Raw genomic sequence first — 18,387 nt, forward strand, 5'->3', positions numbered from 1 at the left:
AGAAGATTGGGAGTAGTAGGATAGAGATAAAGTGATCAGGACATGCTGGCTCATGCGTCCAGAAAATATGAGACATGTAATTTGGACAGGAAATGTAAATCCATATGTTGTCCAATCATTAGTGGCAATCATGACCTTTCTTTTTCTCACCAGGAAAACAGGTCAGCCCATTTTCCAATACGATGAACTGGCGCTAGCAATGTGAAGAAGAAGTCATAAAATAGTCCTCACTGAAATTCACAGTGCAAGATCCATTTTTATCTTTGCCAGTGTAATGAGACATTTGCACCAAATGCTCTGAAAATAAAAAGCTTTCACGCCCTAGCAACCTCACCCCATCTCATGGTAGAGAGCGATGGCTCGAGGGCTGTCCAGGCTTTGCCAAACAAGAACTTTCCTCATGGAGCCATCCAGGTTGGCAACCTCAATGCGGTTGGTTCCTGTGTCTGTCCAGTAGACCTTTCTCCCTACAGCGTCCACTGCTAGACCATCAGTTGTCATCAACCCTACAGAGGCCGACAGAGATGAAGTCATGACACAATGATGTAGGAGTTAAACTGTTTACAGTAGTTACATGTAAGCTCTCGTCCTCACCTGTAGATATGATGTCTTCATGTGCTATTCCGTTGATGTTGGCTCTGCTGATTTTCTTCAGTGTACTGTCAGACCAATAAACTTTTCCTATAGGAGACGCCATATACACATGTAAGGACACCATTTCTACATCACTTGTCTTTTCAAAAGAGGATTTTAAAACTTTGAGGGGACATACGAACCTTCTTTGGGGTCGACCCCGATGGCAATGGTGTTTTTCATGGAGCTATTAACAGCCAGAACCACATCAGCAAAGTAGGGGATATCTAGAGAAACCATCCTAATGTCTGTCCTCCGTGCAAAGATCAGAAAGCTGTTCATCCCTGTGTGAGTACACACACATCAACACATGTCAAAGCACTTTCAGCTCAGAATACAAAGCGGGCTGACATGCTTTTATCCTCCTGGCAGCAAATGTTTTTGACATTAGCCCTTTGCACTCTACACTGTTTTTGTGCAGTTTCTCTCCTTTAATCTGTGGGCTTATGAAAGATATTTTTCAAGGATTGTGCCAGTGATTTTGTACTACTATTCTCATCATGCTTTTGGTGACAAACATTAAGTATGATGTTGCCTTTGAGGTCAACAAGTTAAAGTAGATGTGGGATTCACCAGAGGGCCATTTTTGTCTATATGTCTTTACAGTTTGGTTCATTGCCACTATGAAAAGTCACACTGTATTAGCTACAGGCAGTTATGGTTTATGCTGTAAACATGGATAAACAGGATAACAGCTAAGTTGCTTATTTTTGACATCAAAAACAAAGACTAAATTTGTTTATGCCTTATTCTCAGCAGACATCAGACAATGTCCATTGTGTGTGATAACCTATCCAATTAAACCTTTTGGTCAGATGTTTCTGCAATGCAGAGGTTTTTTCGCACCAGGCATGCAGGTCTTTCCATCTGTCTGCAGGTTGATCCCAGTGGGACAGGCACAGCTGGAGGCTTTGGGAGCAGGAGCCAGTAGACAGAGATGGCTGCAGCCTCCATTCTTCACCGCACATGGGTTATGTGCTACATATGAAGACATACAAACAGACTCAGCTCATCTACCATCCTAGCTTCTAGGACAGCTCAGAGGCATGAAAGGCAAATGGGAAAAATGGGACAAACAAACCAGAAAACAGACAATGTTGCAGACACAGACAGTAAAACCCTTTGGCAGAGCCCCATACATTATTGATGTTTCAGTTTGGTATGAGCCCTGAGGTTTTCTGCCGCTCAGCCAATGATCTGGGTTCAATTTACCTATAATCCTCCCAGTGTCAGCAGAGACACTGGATCTGAGATCTAAGAAAAGGTGGCAAAGATCAGAAAAGCAAAAAGTGACAGGAGAACATTTCTTCCTTTGTCACAAGAGACTACACAAATCCAAGAGGACTGTGTGAAGTAAACCAACATGTCTTTGAAGATGTTCACAGTTATTCTTGATGAACAGTGTAGGAATTTTCAAACAGTCCAGCGATGCAGCAGGACAATGATTCTAGACATACATGTTGGCTCAGGTTGAACAATATATGGACAACATCTAATTGTGATTTTTCCGATTGGTGCATTTTAAATTATGATGATTTCCTGTAGGATAAACTCCAGGTCTGTATTGGTGATATCAAATATATTATGTTTATACTATAAATTATCACAAATTTATTTCCACATGGGAAAAAAAATCAGATGTCTGATTGACACCATACTGTTTTGCTTTGCATTTGCTGCTTAATATTAACAGGACAGGCTGCTCCATAGAACTGTGGATGCCCATTTGCCAGATTTAGGCAAATAACAGTAATTACCTACTAAAGTGGCAAGCGTTCCTACACTGTTTATTTGATGTGAATGTAAACATCCTCAAATTACAGCCACAGTAAAAGTCTGCACTCAAACCTTACAGTTATTTCAGTCATTTCAGATCCAATGTTACACAGTACAGAGACAAAACAATGAAAACATGGGCCACTGTCTTACTGCATGGTACATGTATGCTTCAGTCTTGATGTAGCACGTGAATGCACACAGACCTGTCTCACGGTGTCGGTGGAACATGTGAATGTCCATGAGGTTCTCCAGGTTTTCGGCCAGTGTGTGCCGTCCCAAGCCTGTGAGCTTATCAGCGCTCTGGATGTTCTTGGACTGCCAGTCGGTCCAGTACAGCTTGTCCTCGTGTACAGTCAGGCCAAAGGGGTGAGGCAGCTGGCTACCAATCAAAACCTGTAGCAAAGAAAGTGGCAGAGGTCTGGTGAGGTCTGTAAACACTCCCAAACATCTGTTTATGTGTTGGTTTCAAATTAGCAGAAAGAAGGGTGAACAACTCATTGAACTGCTACTAACAAAATAAACCTTTTCTACTAAAGAATTTCTCAACCAATCCACACAAAAACAAACTCTGTGAGGACACAAATTAAGTGAAAGATGTTTTAAAATACCCTTTACCTGTCGGTCAGAACCATCAAAGTTGCCAAATTCAATAGTCTTCATGCCGGCGTCAGCCCAGTATAGTCGTTTGGTCTCGTAGTCAATGGCTAGCCCGTTGGGCCACGTCAGATTGGATGAGATGATGACGATGCGACTGGATGCATCCATTCCCGCACGCTCAATCTTGGGATTGGCACCCCAGTCAGTCCAGTACATGAAACTATGGAGAAAGAATAAAAAGAATGAGAAAGAACAGGAGTGCTACACTAAGTTTACGTTCAAATGTTACTTTCAAACTTTTTTTGATCATCTTACCCTCCAATCGGATCGACAACAATGTCCCTGGGTCGGTCCAGGTTCTCCCATATCAGTACAGTCCGCATGCTCCCATCTGCATTTGAAACTTCAATACGATCTGTACCTGAGAAAGCCAAGATATGACTGGTTGAAATCAAGTCATGTGAGTGATTGCACATAAGGCATCAGCAATATGTGAAACAAGGCTCTTTACCAGCATCAGTCCAGTAGAGCTTGTTGGTCACCCAGTCGATTGCCAGGCCTGCTGGGCTCTCCAGACTAGTGTCCACCACCACCTGAAAAAAAGAGGGACAACAAAGATCTGAATCCTCCCATTCTCCCAGTCTGCCACTGACACTGATAAGTCAAGACTGTAGAAAGAATGTGACTATTCCATCTTCCTATGAACCAATACTTCTCATATTACTATTCAAGTTTTCTGTTGTTGTAGGTTTGTTCTAATTATTTTTTGGCTTTAATTTCATTCTTCTGTTTGGTGTTTTGAACTGACTAATCTCCAAGAGTAGCATCTGTTAACATGAAATCTTATGGAGATATTTTTGTGTATGTTGTTTTTGTTTTCTCTGTGTCTAGCTGCAGGCTTGAATATGTGACGTGGATCACAGTGTGAACTGAATCTAGCACAGATCATCTGAACTCAACTACTACTGTATCTTCTACAAAGCATGATATGCTGCTGCACTTTCACATCAGCCCAAGTAGATGGCAGTAATGCATAAACTTCAATCTTTTTGTCCTCTGCTGCTGCTCCCATCTTATCTAGGACGGATGAGAAATGATTGGATTTCAGTGTTGCTTTCAGTCACACTATGGATGCCACTGACCTCCTGCTTGGTGCCGTTCCACAGCGCTCTGTTGATAGAGTCTGTGGTGACATCTGTCCAGTAGATGTACCCGCCTTTAGCGTCCCAGTCCAGCGCCACAGCATTGCGCACGTCAGCCAGAGGGATGACATAATCAGACATGTCCTCTGTATCGAAGCTGATTCGTCGGATGTCCGTCCTTCGGGCAAAAAGCAGGAACTTGTCAAGACCTGATTAAAGACCAAAGGTCTTCTGTCAGTCTTCTAGGTTTAACAGTGGGGTCAACAGTGAACACAACAAGACAACACTTCCACACAGACAACCTGCAGCCCTTAAAGGGCAAATTCCACCAAACTGACCAACTAATACCATAAATCATAACCACTCCCCTAACATATTTATCTAGAATGATGCTAATAAAACACAAACATTTTTAAAACTATAGTGTGCGTTTGGTGTCACATTATTCTCTTTCAAGCTGTGGAACTGTCATGGGATAGTGAAAAAGACTAAATATGCAAGATTTATTAAAAACGTGAAAAGCTTTGCCAAAATAAAGTCCATTTTAATTTGGCACTTCTTTAGCTGGACCGCAATATGGACTGTAATTCCATTAGCTGAAATTTCACTTTAGTGGATGACTTGTAATTCGCTGCATGCACAACGACAACCTACAGCACACGTCGACTGCAAGGCTGATCAGGAAGATTAAATACATGTTACAGGATTATCTTGACTCATTTAGCTTCTAAACACTGACTGACTGTTAAATAAGCAAATTCTTGCCATCATCTCTGGAGCTACTGCTGAAGCTACTCGTATGCCTTCAAAGTTGAACTTTTTTACTCTTTATGAACAACAGGAAAAAGCTCAGTCTCTTATTCCTGATTCCAATTTATTCCAGGTTATTAAAAACCAGTACATTCATTCACGAGCATGGTGTGGGTCTCTTGTATTAACCACTACAAAAAAAATATTAAGTTGTATTCTAATGCAGTCAGTAACTGTGACAACTGGCTGAAACCATTGTTGTTAGCATTAATTACTACATAAATAAAGGTATAACAGCCACTCAATTATGACATCAAAGTTCCAGGTGTTGGGGAACTCACTATTGGCACAGTTGTAGTTGTCCACCTTCTTGAAACCGGTGGGACATGCACAGGTATACGTCTTATTGCTGGGGAGACACAGATGGCTGCAGCCTCCATTGTTGGTGCCACAGCGGTTCCTGCCACCTACAGGAGAGAGAGAGAGGCACATAGCTCAGTATATGGTGATTTATGCGGTTAAAAGCTTCTTGCATAGGCAATTTTCAAAATTTTTTTTTTGCATTTGACCACGTCATCTCTCTTTCTCCCCTTGTTTTCAGCCTCTCCTCTACCATGTCTTATCAAATTAAAGCAAAAACTGCCAAAACCAATAGGTTTGATTACCAATAGGTAACCAAAGGTTATTTCTTACAGCATGGGTCTTGTTTGCATGATTTTACCCATCTTTCCTATTTTTAAGAAGTTTTTGTTCTGTGTATGAATTAAACGGTAGGAGATTTTTTCCCTAAACCTTTGGACAGAGCGAAGCTAAATGTCATTCTCTGCTTCCAGTCCTTATGCTAAGCTAATCCACTTCTGATGGCAATGTAGCTTCATAAATCTTAGAAAGAAAAAAAAAAAAACTATTTCCCAAAATGTCAAACTATCTCTTTAAATAGGAAGCAATCCTATTATATACTGTATGCATTTCATATTGGAAATAGATTTTACTTGAGCCTCTTTGGTTTGTTTAATTGATGCAGAATTCAAATAGATCATGACACGAGGCGGGATACATGACTCGCTGAATCTCATCCAGCACAAAGAGAAACGTGCCTGTCTGCTCTCTTCAGCACAGGCAGCTCACAATTTATATTCATGTCGGACTGTTCCAGTATTTTATTAGCCTGATAACCAAAACTTTCTTTTGGCCTGAACTCAAGTTCAACATTGCCTGTTAGCAAAGAACACAACTGTGTCTCATCATGTCAACACCAGAGTCTAACACAAGTGCAACAAATTATTCAGTAATTTCTGTTGAGTCTATTGCACACATCTAAGGTGGCTTTGCCTGACTGAAAAATCCTGATAAAGGCCCAATTTGTAACACTACCAATATGACTTTTTACATTTCTTGCTGTTTGTTACAAGATCCAGTTGAATTCCTCCAGTGTGATACTCTTGATTGCCCTGATTCATGCTGCTGCTTTGTGATCATTCAGTAATTTCACAACAGTGAAAGCAAAATCTATTCAAGTTTTTGATAAAACATATTAAAAACAGAGAACAATGAGGTCTTTAGAGACAGGGGATTCAACAGTATTATGACTTGACTTTACACTTTCATCCAGCTGCCAAGTGTCGGCTGATTGTTCCACTAATTATTTACAGTGAAAAAGGTGCATATAGTATGAAAAATTCACAAACTTTCAAAGCAGCTGTGTACCGACCTGCAGGCTGCCTCTGGGGGTGCAGGGTGTGGATGTCCATGGGGAAGTGCAGCTTGTTGCGGATAATCTCCTGGTTCTTGCCAGTGAATTTGTTGGCGCTATTGATACTCTTGGTGTGCCAGTCAGTCCAGTACAGGCTATCCTCAAACACTGTGATGGCAAAGGGGTGGGGCAGGCCTTAAGAGAGAAGGGAGAAATAAGAGTTCAGAAAGAAAGATGCTAACTGAAGTGTTGGCTTACAATGACAAGCCAGATACACCTTTCATGAAAGGATGAGATGAAGGGGGTTGATCATCAGAGGTGTTAAATCTGACAACCTTACAATGAGTAAAGCTACTGATTCTGCAAAGTTCATCTAGAGATTTGACGCCTCTTTCCAAAAAGAAAAAAATGGAAAGAACAAATGCTGCTCTTGGCCTGTTCCACTGTCCAAACATCCTCCCATTCAGCACTGTGGCCTTGGCTGATGTCACATTGTCCCCATTTAGAGCTGCTTTCAATTACTCTGCCTTTCATTGGCCTGTAGCTGTTTTAGTTGTGGCCAAGGCTCCCAAAAGCAGAGGCACTATATCGGTTGAGTTAAGTCATGTGACCTTTCTGTACAGAATCTGAATGCAAGATCAAGAGCAGCCCTTAAACCAGGTCAGACTAATCCAACAGGCTGATAACGACCATTTCTTTTTCTTGGTCTACAGTGAGCTTTTATTGAGTTTGCCGATGTTAACCGTTTTTATATAAATAACATCAGTACAGCCTATATTTCATTACCACTTAAAAGATCTACACACAGCATATGTGCTCAAATCAAAAGACATTTCAGTTTAAATGGGGAGTTTTAGTGTTTGGTGGTGGTTTAAATGCCCTTTAAAATGTGTCTGAGCTAAACAAAAGAAATGCTTTGGCGGAAACAATAAATGTTTAAGATTTTCTATTGACCTAGTTGTTTCTTTTTTCAATATCTTTATGGAACCCTAACCCCTCCAAAACATTTGAGGGCACATAAACCACATTTTGAACAGTACTCAGTTTACAACAACATTTGTGAGCACGCAGGCACATATTTATAAGCACAGAATCAGATTTGAGAGCGAGGGAGGACAGAATCGTGAGCATAACAGATGATGTGAGCAAACAGCAGGGATCCTCCCTTGCTCTCAAATCTGTTTCTGGTCTTGCAAATCCATGCCTGCACGCTCTCAAATTCTGATTTACAAACTGAAGATCACTCAAAACTTATTTTGTGCACTTTCAGAACTTGGTGCTTAGTTTGCAACTACTTTTGTGCTTGTACAAATTGTTGGCTTGTGCCAAAAAGTATCAGTACCAGTGTTTGCAGCCCATATCAGTGAAATCCTGGCCTAATCACTAACATTGTGTATCAAGGAACTCCTTTGCAGGTTTGTCTCCACTGGAAACATGCTCCAGGTGACTCCTTCACACTCATCGAAATTAACATTGCCTTTGTCTCTTCAGCTTAATCCTCCTACAGTGAAGTCACTACATACCCAGTTGGATAAAACGCTGAATGGATTGAAAAAGTGATTTCTGCTGCTACACAAAGCCGTGGTGGTGGTTGTGGTAGCGGCGTGGTGAGCGAGCTGGCGTAGGGCTTTTAAAAACAGTGCGGCTCACTTAAAGACAGTGTTTTACAGCACAGCGTAAATGTCAAGTGGTAAATGGCTAAAACTGGAGACACACCAGAATGACGATGAGCCACCAAGATCACAGTAAGTTTTTATTATTTTAATCTATTTATATGTTTCATTCCTATGTTTTTTGAACAGCTAACTATCTGTTTAATGGTCGGGTCTTCTGAGTGAACGCCTGCATTTTAAATGGACTGTATTTTATATAGCGCTTTCTCACAGTGTGTTGCACTGATCAAAGCGCTTTACAGGAGATCATACACCATTCACCCATTCACACACAACATTCACACACCGATGACGACAGGCTGCCATGCACCGGCGCTAGTCAAGCCACCGGGAGCAATTTGGGGTTCAGTGTCTTGCTCAGGGACACTTAGGCATGCGGGGAGACCGGGAGTCAAACCACCAATTTGCTGGTCAGGAGACGACTGCCCTACCTCATGAGCCACAGCCACCCACCCATTTTACTTCATGTTGCTTTCAAAAAATGTTTCCTAATACCTCAAATCTTTGCTAGAAATTGGGATTGGATGGTATTTTATTAGAGGTACCTCAATATCAGGAAATGTTGACTGATAAGTAACAAGAAATGATGTCAGTTTAAGCTCTGGGACTTTTTTCTTGATCGAATATCTGCTCTGCTGATGGTGCAGTGACTGAAAATGTGGCTTTATTATTGAATACTTACATTAGACCTAAATGTGTTGATGCTCCTCATATACATTTTTACTTGTATCTCAGCATTATGTCACTTTTCCCATTCTTAGTTTTGATATATTATAAACATATTTTTCATGTTTGTCTACCAAAATATGTGTTTTAAATGAAAACAAAATAGGTGATTTTCCAGTCAAAAATCAGTAAAGACAGCTGGAGCAAAAAATTAAATGCCGCCTCTACATCTTTGCCCTTGTCCCTCTGCCTCAGACAGTTGCATGTGAGGTGATACTGGGTGACTGTGTGTGTCTTCTGATCTAATTTAACATAAGGGACACAGCAGTATACCCTCTTTGCTCCCTCTGAATCGTCAACAACCACAGAGGCGCCTAGTTGTGATACGGTCACCTTCTTCCTTGTCATCCCTGCACCCCCACCCTCCAGCTCTTTCTTTCCGGGACAGCTGGAGGAGCAGCTGCAGGCAGACAGGGCATAAAATGTCCCACCCAGCCTTCACAGTAATGTCCCCTTTAACCTATTTGTGGCACCTCCTAGTCCTTTGATTCTGTCACACTATCTACACATAATCTATAACAGAACGTCACATCCAGCTATAAAATTAAATATGAAGACTCAAAGGGAAGACTGTCAGATTTCAGTGGTTGAAAAGGCCAGATATAAATGGAATAAAAAGTACATATTTGGCTATAGGAGATAGTTAAAAGGTTTGTTAAAAGAAGATCAGAAGTAGGGAAAAATAAAAATTCTAAATCATTTGGTGACTTCTAGTGGTAGTATTACAAAGTATTGGGACAGATTCAATTCACAAATTGTGGCTCTTTGCCATCCTCAGAGGATGAATCCTATTGATTGTAGTTACTCACATCATGAAGAAAAATTCACTGTTGGTATAAAACAAATACCAAAACATGACCCTTACTCAGACCTTAATTTAACCCTAACCTAACACTTAACCTTAAACCAGGTCATCACCCTAAAATTCAATGATTTACAGGCAGGCCAATCCCCATAGTGTGAGTGAGTGTAGACATGTTTCGGTCCCTACAGGAATCGGCTCTCTCTCACACACAGGAAAATACACACTCATTACCGTTCCTGAGGACAGTGGCTCGAATGTAACCATGCACACACATCCCATTTGTCCTGTGTGTTGTCTAAGCAAACAGAGGCTGTAGAGAAAGGACACGACCAATTACAGCCTTTTATCCTGAGAGCACATATTATTAAAGAGAGCTCAGAATGCTGTTGGCGCACTCTGCAACAATTTCCCTGTCCCTCTTTCCGATCACATTCAAACACTCTTGATCATCACTGATGTGTTTACACACACACTTCATTGGAAAAAAAATTATTTTCTTTATTCCAGTTGGAAGCCACAGTGATTTATCATGGTGTATCGACCTGAAGTTAACTGTATAAATCTGAAATGTTGAAATGCTGTCAAACCGTGTTTCTCGAACAAGCACAACAACCTGGTTTTGTGCTGTTGCATCTCTTGCCAGCCATTAAAATTATCACACCACTAACCAACAGTTATCAGGGTGTCCTGCTGGTCTGCTGACGGAGAAACATGAAAAGCAGAGTGCAAATGCAGAGTGGAAATGACTAAAACTATCAGCCAAAAGCTGAGAAAAACAAATGTTACTGCAGGCTAGAGTGTATGTGACAGATCAGTATCCTGTCTGCTTACATCTGCAAATGCCAGATCCCCATTTTTAGTATGCACACACGCACACGCACGCACACACACACACACAAGCTTGAACGTACAATATAAATAGAGGAGCGCACAACTTTACTGTATGGTGTCATTTATGGCTTCTCTGTGTGTGTCTGTGCATTTCAGTGGTAAGCACATGTGTATGCTTTTTCACAGAAATATGGTATTGATTAACTGTACATGGTGTAATGAAGTAGCATCAGTGTGCTACATCCTATAGCTATTCCCCGATGTACTGTATGCGGGTATGTGTTTTTTTGTGGGTGTGTGCTCGTGTGCCTTTGTATTACTTACATTATGGGGACTGAAACCTGTTAACACACTCACATTGTGGGGACAAGGAAATCGCTGAATTTTAGGGTGGCAATATGGTTTAAGGTAAGGGCGAGGTTAGGTGTTAGGCAAGTAGTGGTTATGGTTAAGGTTAGGATAAATCCACTTAAAAAATAAAAATCACCCTAACAGTCTACAGGAAATAAATGTAAGTCAATGTAAAGTCCCCACAAGGGATGAAAACACAGTGTGTGTGTGTGTGTGTGTGTGTGTGTGTGTGTGTGTTTGGGGGCTGGGGGAGTAGGGTTGTAATGAGAATCTGAACTCCAGCCAAACCTTTGAACACCACATCTCTTCTGTTTCTGAGGACTAAACCAAAGCATCAGAACTGTGTTTGGGTATGTTTACATTTTATTAAATCAAATTATACCTTTTGGTTCCTGGTTCCAATATGTCAAAAGCATGAACCGCCTTGATTTTCTAAAGATTCCGGATGTCATGAATGCTCATAAATGATGACATATTCAGTGCTTCTTCAGTGTCTCCTCTTCAATATATATGTTTCTTATTGAATACAGATTTTCTTATACTTTCTGCTCAAGCCTGTAATGAAATCTGCAGTCAAACATAGCACTTAATATTGCTCTTTCTTATCTTATCTTTCTTGTCAATTCTATCCATTCTTATTATCCTTCTTTCACAAGCAAAGCTTTCCACCAGTCAATCATAGGACTTTTATTTGTGAAGCAGCAGCAGGTTTCTCTAGTTTTCAATGCTGAAATATCCTTATATTTCATTAAGTACATGGACATATTTGATGCAGTTTTTACCAAGATCTACCAAATGCCAGGAATAGTTCACTGAGTGAAACTCCAATAATAGCTGCCACTGACCATAAACATATACTTAAATGTCAAGGAAAAAAGAAGGGTAGTACATTCACACTTGGAACCAAAAAGCATGTTTCTTAATAACCTCCCAGTTCTACCTGTATCAAACTCCTATTCTGAACTGGCTCTCAATCATCAACCCAAGGCAGAAAAAACACAGACAGCAGGTTGGAGTATACCTTGGCTGATAACGGCCTTGCGGTTGCGTCCGTCCAGGTCAGCCCTCTCAATGACATGGTGCTTTGCATCCACCCAGTACATGCGGCGGCCAGCGTAGTCGATAGTGAGGCCATTAGGCCAAAAGAGGTGTGTGTCTGCAATGACCCGCCGGTTGGAGCCATCCATATTTGCATACTCGATGCGAGGTGTGTTTCCCCAGTCTGTCCAGTAGATCTTACTGAGGAGGAACACAGTCAGATTACCTGCTTATACCTGGAGAATTGCAGTTCTTGTGTAGAATGAGCTGATCCTCATGGCAGCCTCTAAAGATCAGAGTTAAGGATTCAAGACAGTAGATGAAGTCTCCTATGTCCTGTCACGGCCACCTCATCATCACTCATCTGCTCTGACCAGCCTCGGAAGGTAAAGCTACTTTTCTATTTTGCCATGCAAATGAGCTACCTAATAAGCTGAATGAGTTTTCTTGCTTTTAATTTCTCTGGAGTCTTATCCAACACTCTCTCCAGCCACTGCAACATATGGGGAGAAAAACAGCTGCCTCTTTATTACTTGTTCCACACAGATTCTAGCCTGTGGCCACTGCTGTGCTGCCAAACATTAAATCCCAGCTCTGCTTCTACACTACAACTGGGACATGTCTAGAGGGGATATTGATATATGTGTGTGTAGGTACATGTGAAATCATCAGTAGTAAAATATATAGAAAGTGTGTGTGTGTGTGTGTGTGTGTGTGCGTGTGTGTGTGTCGTACCCTTCTATGGGGTGCAGCGCAATGGCTCGCGGCTTCTCCATGTTCTGCCACAACAACACCTTGCGATGTGTCCCATGCAGATTGGCCACCTCTATACGGGATGTCCCAGAGTCTGTCCAGTACAACTTGTCATGGATCCAGTCTATGGCCAGTCCACCTAAAGGAGAGAAAAACATATCTCAATATAAACCCATTTTGTTTTTTCCTTAATGTTTTTCTGCTTGATACTTGCTGGTGTTCAGATTTTTGGAAAAGTTCTAAAAAAAAGAAGATTTTTCTTCTTTCATTTTGTCATTCCATTTAAAGGAAAAGTTCAACTTTTTCTGCTGGTCGCCTACTGTAGTAACAGGAAGACAATAGGGTTGTAGGAAACCTGTGCTCACTGAAAATATCTGGCAAACCATGCTACAGCCAGATACCACACAGACGCAGTGAGGGAAAGAATAAACTGCTCATCATTAAATAGTAACAGCACATAACTACACCTAAACTACAAAACTAATTAGACACACCTCTTCATGGTTCAATGCCTCCACCAACCACTTAAATTCATGGGGATGGGACTTAACCGTCGATCTTCATCCACCAAAATATAGTCAGTTCATCCTTAAGTCCAAGTGGACATTGCTGCCAAATTTGAAGAAATTCCCTCAAGGTGTTTTTGACATGTTGTGTTCACATGAATGGGACGTACAGACAACCTGAAACCATAATGCCTCCAGGTGTGGCTATCACTGGCACGGAGGCATAAAAACAGTTGCTTTTACACTTCTGATCATGCACACCTTCAACCCACAAGACACAACATGTTAGCTAGTGAGCTTTAGGTGAATCAAGCTTGTTGCTTCCCTCTATTCTTCAAGTTTCTTGCTAAGACTGACTAACTGAGACAGTTCCAGTGTAATGGAGTCACACTGCTGAACTCCTATGTGAGAAAGGTGATGGATGAAAAGAGGGAGAGAGAGTATACTTGGACAGAAAGCAGCAGAGTTGAATAAACTGGATAAATGATGAATGAGCCTGCTGTCCTACATTTGAACCAGAGGCTTGTTGGCTGCTGTACCCACCTGGGCTCTCAAGACCGGTGGAGATGACCTCCTCTACATTGGAACCATTGAGGTTGGCCTTCATGATGCGGTCCAGTGTCACATCTGACCAGAAGACCAGCTCGCGGCTGTGGTGGAAGTCCAGGGCAATGGCATTCTCCAGGTTGTTGAGCAGCAATGTGTACTCGGAGCGATGCGGCAAAACCTGACGGATGTCGATACGGTTGGCAAACAGCAAAACTGGCTCTGGACCTGAAGGAGGGCAGAAAGAGGAGACGATTTATGAATGATGAATTAAAGTGAAACAAAGAACACAGAGGAGCCAAACATTAGGTAAAAGTTGGAAAGTAACAAAAGAAAAAAAGAGACAAAAAAATCTGAGTTTGGACTGATGGTCACTTTTAATCACAGTGAGCATTCATCTCAATGGATGTGAGGTTCTGGATCTTGGCAGCTGCCTGACAGACAGTCCTGATGTGGGTTTGCAGCAGACTGATGAGCGGCTGTACTGGGCCTGAACTTGACCTCTGCTGCATATCTAAATCTAGTCCAGGTACTCCAAATGAGCCAAAGTCATTGTGAGTCCAAGACCCCAGAGCAGAGGAATGGATAGTGTTACTGCTGAGTTAAATATAAACACTATGCAATAGTTTACGGTAGCTCAAACCCCAACCACTCTCTGTGGTCACATGTCAAGGTTGAAACCCAGCACAGTGGTTTTTACCCAGAGCTTTGCAGCTGCGCTTGTCGGGTCGAAGCTCGTAGCCCTGAACGCACCAGCACTGGAACCCTCCCTCTGTGTTGGTACAGCCCTGGCTGCAATAGCCTTCTTCTGCACACTCATCCACATCTGGAATAAACCGTAGAGGCAGAAGACAGGAATTGTGGGACAGAAAAATGCTGGCGTCAATTTCCCTCGGGGCAAACAATGAATTCAAGACACACAGTGAGAAGAGGTGGCTGGAAGGTGAAAAACTAATTCACAGTTTAAGAACACATGCACACCCTGCTTCTTGTTACACTCATTCAATTTTAAATTAATCTCTTGACCTTGCAAAAACACACGTCGAATCAGGAAACACAGGTAGAACTGAATGTCTCAATCAATATCTACATTCTGGCCATGAAACTTGTTGCACCAACTTCAGTAATTTCTCAGATCCATGAAGTTCAGTGGCAATTTCGTCATGCTTTAGGAAAAAACCCTGCTGACATAAAGACAAACTGACTAACTATAAAAACTGAATGTCGTCAATGCCTGGCCATGTTTAGTTAGTATCAGACAGATAGCAGCTATATTTTTAAATATTTCTTTAGTTTTTATTTACATTTTTTTCCCCTCCTGATTCCTTAATAGGAGTCAGGGAGTACATTTAATATAATGGCTGCAGTTTTGGGACATTTTTTTTGTTTTCCTAGACATGTTTAATTCACTTGTTACCTTGGCTGGTGCTCTACCTGAAATTATCACTCCTCAACTTCTTCACATTTATGTTCCCTTTGTCTCATACACCAACACAGAGTTGCAACTTGAGTGAACACATTGTCTTCCAAAGAATGAGTTAACGTTGTAGCACAAGAAGATTCATTTTATAGCAATGTCATATTCAGTAAATCAGTGACGCTACATTTATCCCAAGGTAACTGAGCAACTGACCAAATGTCACACTCTGCAGAGGTCATGAATATCAACACCCTCAGCCTGCTTGCTCACTTTCAAAGCAGATGCTGATTTCAGACTGTAATGTCCACACACACGCACGCATGCAGGCTAACACACACCCTGGCATGTTTTGCTGTCGTCCATCAGTCGGTATCCAGTGTGACAGGTGCACTGGACCAGTCCTCTGACCATCTGACACTTCTGGGAGCAGCCACCATTATTCTGGTTACAGTTGCCCTTGCTGGAGCGTGGACCTTCGCACCACAAGGAAACATTACAGCAGCAAGCTGAATCAGTATAAACATAACCACACACTGAAAAAGTATCTGATTCCTATAATGTGTTGAGCCTTGAAATATTTTTGGCTAGATAGTGCGTGAGCATGGTAATGTGGGTCAGTCTGGTCCAGGTTTGACCAGCAGTTGGGTTCTGCAGACTAACTAGGTTTACTTTTTTGTGGATTTTTATGCCCACTAGGAAGATTAATCACATTCATGTGTTTTGTGACTCCCTGACCTTTACATTCAGGTCTAAAATTCCACTGAACACATGCATGTCCTCCTTACCACAATCCTTGCCATTTGAACTCTCAGGTGGATGTGTCCAAATTACATACACGTATTACTATTAATTCATATTCTAACAGACAAACTGCAATAAAGATTTGCTGAGAACATTAATGCTCACCAGGGGAATAAACTCTTTGATGAATAACATTGTAATAACACTATATAACACAGAAATGTCCCTATTAAGTGAAAGGGAAAAAAGGCCAAACTAAAAGTCTTAATGCTTGGTCATCACACTGCTGTACAGGGGGTGATATCAACTCACGGCAGTCATGGTGTGGGTGTTCGTCAGTCCCGTCTCCGCAGTCGTTGACTTCATTACACACCTTCCTCTGACCGATACACCTTCCATTCCCACACTGGAACTGATCAGGAGCACACGGAGGAGTCTCTGTGGGAAGACAACATTTATCTGCCAACAGGGCTAGAGTTTTCTACACTATTTACTAAAGCATGCATCCTTTAAATATCTCTGGTTGTATTACAGTAGATCTTTGTGTGCAATTAACTAGCAAGGCTACTTTGTATATTGTACTATCGCATTTTTAGGATGATAGAGTGCATTGCTGTGTTAGGCATCTCAATTTCACGATTAGCTAAAAACATTCCTATTTGTTATTTTATCAAATGTTTGAGTTTGTTAAGATAGTACTATATTGTGTAAAAATATATGTAAACTGATATAAAATTGTAACCATGACCAAATCCTTGACTTAATCATTTAAAGGACTGTTTGGTCAAGAAGTTAGACACTGGTCCAGCTTCCAGTCTCCACACTCTCCTCCTCTTACTTCTGGCTCCTTAAACAGTCTCCCACTCTGCCCTTTACTTAACAAACAGTTATTACTCATCCATGAGTCATGATGCATTACAATAAGTAATTTTAGCTGCAAGTACATCTCCAGCACTTACTGTATTAAGGGAGCTAAAGTGGGTTATTTTGGATTCCAGTTAACCTCTCCTACCACAATGGACTGACCACTGAGTCCAATAATACATGTGCTGGAAAGTCTCACAGTGTAGGCAGAAACTCCCAACAGGTCAGGTCTAAGTACAAGGAAAAATACCAGAAAAGATGGAAAGGACAAAATAGGCACAACTGTGCAGCCAAAGCAATGACACCGTGGATTTGAATATTTCACTGCATATGAATGAATTGCTGTAACAAGCAAGTTCAGTAAAAAAAAATTTAAAGCATAGCCTACATGAAAATGATAATGATGATTAACTTTGAACCTATATAAGGGGGAAAACTAAGTAAAGTTTAAGGTCCAAAAGCTTCATGCAAAATGATCTGGTATACCCTTGCCATCACACGTCAGGATACATGCGGATATTATGCCAGAAATAAGTAAAACATGTTCTTTTTCAACCTTTCTCTGCTGCCTGTTTATTTTTTCAGTCTTACATGAATGACTGGCAAGATTGCCAGTCTACTGATGGGAAGCCAATAGTTTCTCAAAAAAAAAAAAGTGAGTTTGTCAGCAGAGGGTTGTTCTGAGCTGTTGTCATGACTACAACTGAAGCTGATGTTATATTTAGCTTTCAAAAACAAGATAACAACCACAGCCTTACCAGTTTTCTCACAGCCCTCTTCATCGCTGCGATCCAAGCAATCATCCTCACCATCGCATCTCCATGACAACCGGACGCAGCGTCCAGTTCCACAGCGGAACTGGTCAGCCGTGCACATGGATGTGGCTGCAGGGACACACACGCAAATTTTGTTCTTTCATGCTTTGATCAGGTGAGTTGAGATATTCTGAAAACATACGTTTTTAGATAAACAACCCCATACAGTGTAGAGAGCTCTAACGAGATATTGAAATTTTGAATGATGCCCTGATGAATGGTGAAAGCTGCAACTCACTGCAATTCTTCTCATCTGACTGATCGTCACAGTCGAACTCGCCGTCACACCTCCAGCCGGCGTTGATGCACATCCCGCTGCTGCACATGAATTCAACTGATCTGCAGGGCTGATGAGACGCTATGCATACACACATGCACACAATGCCATTAGAAATATGACAATCACAGCAGGCGACAACGTCACAGCTGTAATTTAACAGCCTGTATTGCAGTAAAAAAAATCATTATGTGAAGTGCTGTTTAATATCATGCTCTTGACTTCCTCTGATAATTAATGGTGAAATGATTATTTGATTAATTAATCAAAATTCTGTCAAATTTTGATAATGAAATCATTATTTTTTAACAAAAAAATTCAAATATTACGAGATGAGCTCCTTAAAAGTAAAAATTTGCTGATTTTCTTTCTTTATAATTTAAATAAATATCTTTTTGGCCTGTGAATTGGATAAAACAAGGAAATTAAGGAAACTTATTTCATTAT

General features: G+C 41.2%; 1 protein-coding gene across 2 annotated transcripts in view; it reads right to left on the bottom strand.

Moving 5' to 3' along the window:
- The window catches only part of lrp4 (low density lipoprotein receptor-related protein 4), a 110,950-nt gene that overhangs the window by 10,870 nt on the left and 81,693 nt on the right, over positions 1–18,387 (bottom strand). For both annotated transcript variants that reach the window (XM_020612335.1, XM_020612333.1), the window contains exons 7-25: positions 17,902–18,021; positions 17,607–17,732; positions 16,297–16,422; positions 15,582–15,716; positions 14,524–14,649; positions 13,821–14,051; positions 12,754–12,910; positions 12,002–12,219; positions 6,613–6,789; positions 5,243–5,368; positions 4,152–4,360; positions 3,521–3,602; positions 3,325–3,430; positions 3,028–3,229; positions 2,616–2,805; positions 1,480–1,611; positions 777–917; positions 595–681; positions 335–506 (exon numbers count right to left, since the gene is read on the bottom strand). In XM_020612335.1, the coding sequence (XP_020467991.1) occupies positions 335–506; positions 595–681; positions 777–917; positions 1,480–1,611; positions 2,616–2,805; positions 3,028–3,229; positions 3,325–3,430; positions 3,521–3,602; positions 4,152–4,360; positions 5,243–5,368; positions 6,613–6,789; positions 12,002–12,219; positions 12,754–12,910; positions 13,821–14,051; positions 14,524–14,649; positions 15,582–15,716; positions 16,297–16,422; positions 17,607–17,732; positions 17,902–18,021 (2,863 nt within the window). The remainder of the gene's footprint in view (positions 1–334; positions 507–594; positions 682–776; positions 918–1,479; positions 1,612–2,615; positions 2,806–3,027; positions 3,230–3,324; positions 3,431–3,520; positions 3,603–4,151; positions 4,361–5,242; positions 5,369–6,612; positions 6,790–12,001; positions 12,220–12,753; positions 12,911–13,820; positions 14,052–14,523; positions 14,650–15,581; positions 15,717–16,296; positions 16,423–17,606; positions 17,733–17,901; positions 18,022–18,387) is intronic.

Source organism: Monopterus albus, unplaced genomic scaffold (genome assembly GCF_001952655.1).
Source record: "Monopterus albus unplaced genomic scaffold, M_albus_1.0 scaffold123.1, whole genome shotgun sequence".
Taxonomy (NCBI): domain Eukaryota; kingdom Metazoa; phylum Chordata; class Actinopteri; order Synbranchiformes; family Synbranchidae; genus Monopterus; species Monopterus albus.